At 42.1% G+C, this 7,781-nt stretch overlaps 1 protein-coding gene across 1 annotated transcript; it reads left to right on the forward strand.

The window, feature by feature from the left end:
- Positions 1-592: 592 nt before the first annotated feature.
- On the forward strand, positions 593-5,648 carry STARD5 (StAR related lipid transfer domain containing 5). The gene is made up of 6 exons (XM_030457423.1): positions 593-695; positions 795-844; positions 999-1,131; positions 2,495-2,612; positions 3,643-3,736; positions 4,298-5,648. Exons 1-6 carry the CDS (start codon positions 606-608, stop codon positions 4,443-4,445), a joined length of 633 nt encoding a protein of 210 aa, XP_030313283.1. The 5' UTR covers positions 593-605; the 3' UTR covers positions 4,446-5,648.
- The last annotated feature ends 2,133 nt before the right edge of the window (positions 5,649-7,781 follow it).

Genomic DNA, 7,781 nt, shown 5'->3' on the forward strand with positions numbered 1-7,781 from the left:
GTTAAAAAAAAAAAAAACAGCCCACATACTGAAAAATCAAGAGCTATGTACTTGAAGCACTTTAATACTGAAGTATGTCAGATGAGGCTCTCTTTGACACAGCCACAGCTAAAGATGCTTCCTCTAAATAAAATCAGCAGGTATCAGCTTCCTATGTTGCTATCTAAAGTGTGATTTATGACGTCTTGCTGTGCCTAGTTGGAATGTTCTGTAGCTCAAGCAAATTATCAATAGATTAATTATAGGGAAGAGTTTCTTCAGAGCGTACTGGATGGGCAATGGAGTTATTTGATTGTAGCAATACACGCCAGCCTCCCGCCGTGTCCCTGTCAGTGGGTGAGCGGGGTGGTCCCACCTCGGGTGAAAGAAGAGGAAAGCCTCTTGCTTCCCCGCTCCCCGCCTTTGTTGATGGCCTGAGCCCCGTCACCCTCTCCGAGGTGAGGTGATGGGAGACAACACCAACCTCCTCCCCAGGGCTGCCGGCCCGGCCCGCGGGAGGCGCGGCCCCTCAGGTGAGGAGGCGGTGCCGCCATCGGCCCACGGGGGCGGTCCGGTTCGGAGACCTCATAGGCGGCGGGCGCTGGGTGGCTCCGCCCTGCCCCGCCATGGACTACGCGGGGCTAGCTGAGGCGGCGGCCGAGAAGATGGGACTGTACCGGCGGGACCCCTGCGGCTGGCGGGGCTGCCGGCGCACGGTGAGCGGGGGTCTGTGGGGAAGGGGGAGTGGGGATGGCTGAGGATGGGCGGGCGGAGACTGTCCGTGCGAGGCGGCTGAACGCTTTCCCTCCCCGCAGAGCGAGGTTTCGGTGTCCTGGAGACCTTCCGCCGAATTCGCCGGCAACGTGTGAGTACGCCCGGTGTTGGGCTCTCCCCAGCATCTCATCTTCATTTTCCGAGATGCTGGGGGGAGGGATCGAGCCCCACGCTGCTGCCGCGGGGGGGTTTGCGGCCGAGCAGGGTGGAGCGGAGCGTTTTGGTTTCGTTTCGCCCCGCCGCAGGTACAGGGGAGAGGGGATCGTGCCTGCCAGTCCCCAGGACGTCTGGGAATGCATAAAGCCGGTGGCTGGCGGCCGCAGGACCAAGTGGGACCAAAACGTGAAGGATTTCGAGGTCGTCGAAGCTGTCAGCGATGTGAGTGCTTTTAAAACTCTTCTGGCGCGATGCATGCAGCTCTGTGTGCGGAAGCTTTGGGCCCTGCATAGAACATTGTGGTGCTTCATGAGACAGCGTGTGTTATGTGTAGGGAGGTAGAAAGGTCTCAAAAGTTTCGTAGCCTCTGTGTGGATCAGTCTGACAGCACTGGGATTGGGCATCTTTCTTTTTTTTTTTCATTTTTCTCTTTTCTCTTTTCTCTCTCTCTTTTTTTTAAATTTGCTTATATGCTCTTAACAAGGGCTTCTCTTTCTGAAAAGAGCTAATATATTCTTGGCTAAATACTGCATACTTAAAAATATGTGAATTTATAACAGTAAGGATTCTAGCACTACATTGTTGTTAACATTACTGCTAATGCTGCAGGTCAAGCTAAGTATCTTGGGTTTTTTTGGTTTGTTTTTTTTTTCAACCAACCTTTTATTAGGGAAAAGAAGGCATAGAGAATTCATGAACTTAGCTAAGCAGTGAAGCATTGATGTCATCAGCTGTTAATTCAGGCCACATCTTTCACCATGGCAGCACATGGTGCTTTGCTCAGCACGCTGCTATTTACTGACCTTGGGACCCAGCACTTTTCCTCAGTATCTTTATTATTAAAATAGAGATGCTGCACTTGGAGCATAACAGATGAAAAGGCCTGTGTATGAGCAGTACTTTCTGTTGCTCCATTTATACAGTCTAATTTATTTTTATTTTTAAGTGTGTCAGAAACTTAAAGAGCAGTGGATTTAGATCCCCACATCTGAAGTTGATGTAGGTGCTCAGAAGCAGCCAGAGTGCAAATACAACCAGCCCCACAAATATGTGTGGAAGTTCTGGAAAGATTATTTTTCTTGGTGGTACTTTAGGGGCATTCAGTATTAAATTTTAACTTTAGAAATGCTACAACCTGTCTCTTGAAGTTCATAGACTGTCAGACTTGCCAGAACTTAACCAGTGTGGTAAAAACCACTGTTATGGAGGGCTTGTCTCCACAGAGCCTCCATAGAAGGGGAATGGTAGTGGATCAGGTTGTATTCTATGCAGTATGGTACTTCCTGGAAATAAGCATTTTAACTGTTCTGTAAGCACATATGTGCCAAATTTGTTTTTTAGTATCCCTTGTGGTATCTTTAAACAACCTGAAAGCAACATAATTTTTTCTCCATAATATTGTCCTTCATCAACACAACATAGTGCCTTTGGATTGTGCTGATTGGTATTTTGGTCAACAAAGGGTGTAATAGAACTCCTTGATACAGTTCATGAAGTGTAACTGAAAAGAGAACCAGGAATTACAGGGATTTTTCTTCTGTACTTTTGAAAGTATCAACTGACGTAACTCTTTTGCAATTTCCAGACTGTTTCTGTATGCAGAACCACAACCCCTTCAGCTTTCATGAGGATTATTTCACCAAGAGAATTTGTGGATGTGGTACTAGTGAAGGAATTTGAAGATGGGACACTGCTATCTGCTGGTAAGATGCTTGCGTTGACACATTCATGTTAAGAGATAATAATCAGCAACCAGAAATAAGTTTCAAATAAAAATTAATATATACTTTAGTAGTTTTTGATCCAACTTTGATCAGAAGATAAAATATTAGTGGCTTCTTTACATCATTGTCCTCAGACACAGTATATAGGTTGTGTTAATGTTCAGATAATGATACTGTTGGCCTATGTTTTTTTTCCCTTGCTATGCTTTTGAATTGAGAAAGTGCTTAACTTACTATTAAGTTCTGGGGTTTCTTTTGTGTGTGCTTTTGGTTTTTTTTTTTAAGAATTACAAAACTTTCTCAAAGGAGTCTGATTTAGCATCATAGAATGGTTTGGGTTCAAAGGGGCCTTAAAAGTCATCTAGTTCCAAACCCCTGCCACAGCCAGGGACACCTTCCTCTAGACCAGGTTGCTCCAAGCCCCATCCAGCCTGGCCTTGACCATTGCCAGGGATGGGACACCCACAGCTTCCCTGAGTAGCCTTTGTTAGTGCCTCACCACCCTCTCAGTAAAGAATTTCTTCTTGATGTCTAATCTAAATTTACCCTTTTCCAGTCTAAAGCCATCACCCCTTGTCCTGTGGCCACATGCCCTTGTAAAAAGTCCCTTCCCAGCTTTCCTGTACTGAAAGGCTGCTATAAAGAGCTGTCCAGAGCCTTCTGTCCTCCAGGCTGAACAATTCCAAATTTCTTACCTGTAGGAGATAAGCACCACAATATGGGTTAAATGAAACTCCCTCAAAGTGTCTTGATCCTCAGCTCCAGAGTTCAATAACAGTTGCTTCTAAATTAACACCTCTTTGATTTACCCATTCTATGGCCAGAGTAGTTCCTTTTAGTGGTCTGTTCTTACCCCTTGTATGGCTCAGCAACACAATGAAAATATTATACTGCCATTCTTAAATATTTTCTCATATAGTGAGTTTGCTCCTCAGCTGGTGCTCTGAGTACCATAGACTTTCCCATCTTCTGTGAAAATCACACTTTTCTTTAATGCTTTTTCTTACAGCCACCAATGTGGAACACCCACTGTGTCCTCCTCAACCTAATTTTGTGAGAGGTTTTAATTATCCCTGTGGCTGTTTCTGTATACCTCTTCCAGGGTAAGGAGCAACTGGCTTGAATGTTATGTGTTCTAAAGCACTTCTTATCCATTGTGTGGTGTTTTTATGTATATATGGATTCATGAGATATTTAGCCTCTTAGCAATAACATGTTTCTCTCCTTTTCACTGGTAGTCATTGCAACTGAGTGCCCTTTCTGTTCTCTTTCTCTGTACAATGAATTAGTCTCTTGTCATTTCCTAGAGGGAAGTCTTTAATGTTACAGGAACCATGGTAGAATTCTTGCTGACCTCTTAAGCAGAGATTCAGCAGAATGTCCAAATATGGTCTTACTTTTTGGAAAATGAGTATTTAGTACTTATTACATTGCCATATTTCATAAGCAGAATCATGTACCTATTTAAGACCTACTTTAACTGTAATTTGACTTGTGGGCATAGCCACAGTCATTGAAATTTTGAATCAATATCAGCTGTTTGGTTGTGTTTTGAAAAAAGCATTTGGCTATACCTATTGTGAAATAAGGCACAGAAGAGTCACTGTAAAGTTCTAATGCTTTTCAACCACTGGCTATAAAAATCACTTATGTTGTCTTCACAGGGAGCCAGACAGGACTCAGCTCCTCAGTTTCTTTCAGACTGATCTTGGTGGCTATCTCCCCCAGACTGTGGTTGATTCCTTCTTTCCAGCTAGCATCACTGGATTTTACAGCAATCTGACCAAAGCTGTTAAGGAACTGAAAGCATGACAAGACCAGCAGCCAACATCATCAGCTGAGGGTACAGAAAAAAAGGCAGCTTGAGGGTAGAAATAGGAAGCTGGACAGGACTTTACTACCAGCAAGGATATTTAGGAAAGGTGAAAGGGAAACTATGGATTGAGGAAATTTTTAACACAGCATTTCTGCCCATCTGTGTTCAAATCAATGCATTCTTTTCTAATACTGTATCCTTGGATTTCATAATTAGAAAAATATCACACCAGCATGTGGAAGAATCCTCGAAGCATTCTCAACAGAACATAGACCTGTTCTTGGCCCCACTTTGTCAGTGTCTGTGAAAAGGAGCATTGCTAAAATCCACTTAGCACTACAGCTCTAGCCAGCTGCAGGTCAGCCCCATTGTGTCCCTGAAGCTCCCCTCACTGAGCTGCTAAGATGTTCCAGTGGGTCCAAGCCAGCAAATGGTGAACACCAGAACAAATGGGACAAATCCCACTTGATCCCACAGACTTCAGTACTGATGGTAAATATGCCTTGAAGTTTTATAAATCAAAGTCTACCAGTGCAAATCAATTCACAGGTCTGTGAGTTGGCAAACGTTCTTCCTTTCTCCTCTCTGTACCAAAACCAGCAGTTTCCACAATCTCATGAAACAAATTGCACTCACATAGTGACAATAAATAAATAGGATTAAGCACTTTACCTGCCATTTTTAAAAAATGTGCTTGAAATAACCATTTTTAACTGCACTGGTGAGAGGTTTTAACGGGTAAATAGTCTTTTCTGTAGCTTTGTCTTGAGAGGTGATAAGGATGTTGCTTTTTTTTCTAAGACTGATTTGCCTCAGCATGTCTTGGGAACTCAGCTCCTGATCTTGTGTGCAGTGATGTGTCCAGCTTTAGAAGATATTTATGGCTTTGGTTACTGCAGGGATATCAGACACTACTTTGGATTACATATAATTGCAAAAGGAAAACTAATTGCTGAATTAGGGATTTAAATGCAGGCTGTGATTTTAATGCTTTAACTCAATTATTTAACAAGGTTAATACGCTCTGCTTTCTATCCATGTTTTCGTTTCGTATTTTGTATAGGACATGGAATTGCACACATGAGTTTCCCACTGTAAATCTCACCCTATGGGATAGATTTTTCAAAGAACAAGTTTTAAATCTAGTCTTCTTTGTATACGAAGATGTAAAAACTTTGAGTGTCATGAAATAAATATTTTTCTGCTACATCTTACTGATTTTCCTGGATCATCCTTTAAAATGGTTCTTCACGCACCTGCTTCGTCATCAAGGAAATGTGAGAACCACTTGGACCTCCAGCATGTCTGAATTCAAGGTAGCCGGGCAGAGAAAAGCCTTTACTCCGTTTATACTCCCCACTAGGCTGGGGACAAAGTTGTTTTGGTGAGAACACTCATCTTCTCATCTTTCTTGCCCTTGGCTGGACCTTATTTCCAAATTATATTGTTGTTTTCTGTATCTACAGAAAATAAATAACTGAGGAGAGATATAGGCTCAAATATTTGTCTAAATATACTGAAGTAGCTATGCATGAAGTTCACTATTTTGGCAAGGCTTTGCAGGACTATGATTAATTTAATTAGCAAGAAGTTCAAGGAGCAGAACCCAGGTCACCACTTGTTATTCCTGCAACTAAACTTTTGCAGGTAATGAGGCTTTTAATTAGCTATTTATTGTATTTTTTTTTTATTACTCAGAGCAACAAAGCCTCTTCCTTGCAGTAATTTGGGGATCCATTTTCTCAGTGCTCAACATCGTCTCTGCAGAAGCAGATGCCAGGAAATGCAGAGACATGTAAAAACTGAAAAACTTTGGAAGTGAAGTGAGAAGAGCCCCTCTTGTAAAAAATGAGATCAAACTGGTCTTGGAGGTTCTACATCAGTTCTTAAATAGTCCACTCTCTTGTTGCTAAATTATGAAGGTAACTAAAATGTGTGTTCATGTTTTTCCTGGATTGATGTTATGAGCAAATGGTTTAAAAGTTTTAGAATCTTTTGTATGCACCAGTCCTTTACTTAGACTTTGCTAAGCCTAAACCAGTAACACAGATTAAGTTAAATACAAGAAATCCTACACACACAGAAAAGTATTCAGAGATTCTCAGGTAGATACCAGTTGGAAAATCTACAAAACGATTCCCTCACATGTTTCTATTTTGGTTGCTGTCAAATTTAAAAATGTAGTTTGGATGATTGGTTGGTCAGTTTTTGGAAGATGTCTCAATTTGGAAAGAGTTTGGAAGTGTGGAGGCAGAAAGGTCATCAAGAATTTTTTCAGGTTTAACATACACTTGACTTGAGAATAAAGGCCAAAGCAAGTCATATGCCTGGATCCAAGTAGTGACTCCTGCTGTCTACCCTACTTCCCTTTCTCTCAGTTGCTGTTTCTGTGACATCGTGTTAAGTACACAGAAAATAGCTTCTGAACTCCTGCAGTTTATGGTTTTGTGAAATAAGCTGAAGAAGGGTGAAGTAAACTTCTGATTATGGGAAGGTGAAGAGTCAACACCAATAACCAGTGCAGCTGCCTGGCTTTCAACTGGCAAGTCATTAATTCCATCCTGATGTTGCATCTCCCTTCTGTGAAATAGGTCAGAGAAAACCAAATGTACGCACAAGACACTCTTACCATAGAGATACACGATGGTGCTGGTAGAATTCCCAGGCAGTGCTCAGAGGGCATTTCAAAATGCCAATAGCAGTAACTGAAGCATAGATTTCTCTCCAGGTTAATAAGTGTTTCTGGAAAAAACATTTTGGATTCAGAACTTTTAATTCCCAAATACTCTCATTGCTATTTTCCCTTCCAAAATTAAACCCAAAGGTGTTTCAAAAAATACATGTGGTCAGAAGGTAAAAGGTTCTAGATTGCCTTGTCACCCTCCTGCTGTAGTCCTTTGAGACCTCTGGCCAGAGGAAGGTCAGAAAAATCTCGGCTCTATTGCCCTCAGCTTCCTGCCTATCCTTGCAATACCATGAGACTCCCCACGATTGCCTGCAGAAGGTGAGCTGACTCTCAGCTGCTAGTAAAAGGCTACTCTAGACTAAAGTTTTGACTCTTCTGACTGTTCCATAGTTTGAATAGAAAAGCTGGAATTCTCCAGGGCATGTTGTTGTGACACATAAGGTTGCCTCCCCACTTGTGTTCCCAATTCACATTCTCTAAGGTTTTTTATTTGTTGCCATGTTTAGATGAAGACTTCTTGAGACATTTTGTCCTGGGAAGGAAAGGAAGAAAGCAAGAATTGTAGAGTAGGATGAAAACACGATGTGCTTCTGATATTTGTTAAGGTAATGGCTTAAACCAGGAAAATACCATAGATGTCAAATAT

This window comes from Calypte anna, chromosome 10 (assembly GCF_003957555.1).
Source record: "Calypte anna isolate BGI_N300 chromosome 10, bCalAnn1_v1.p, whole genome shotgun sequence".
Classification (NCBI taxonomy): domain Eukaryota; kingdom Metazoa; phylum Chordata; class Aves; order Apodiformes; family Trochilidae; genus Calypte; species Calypte anna.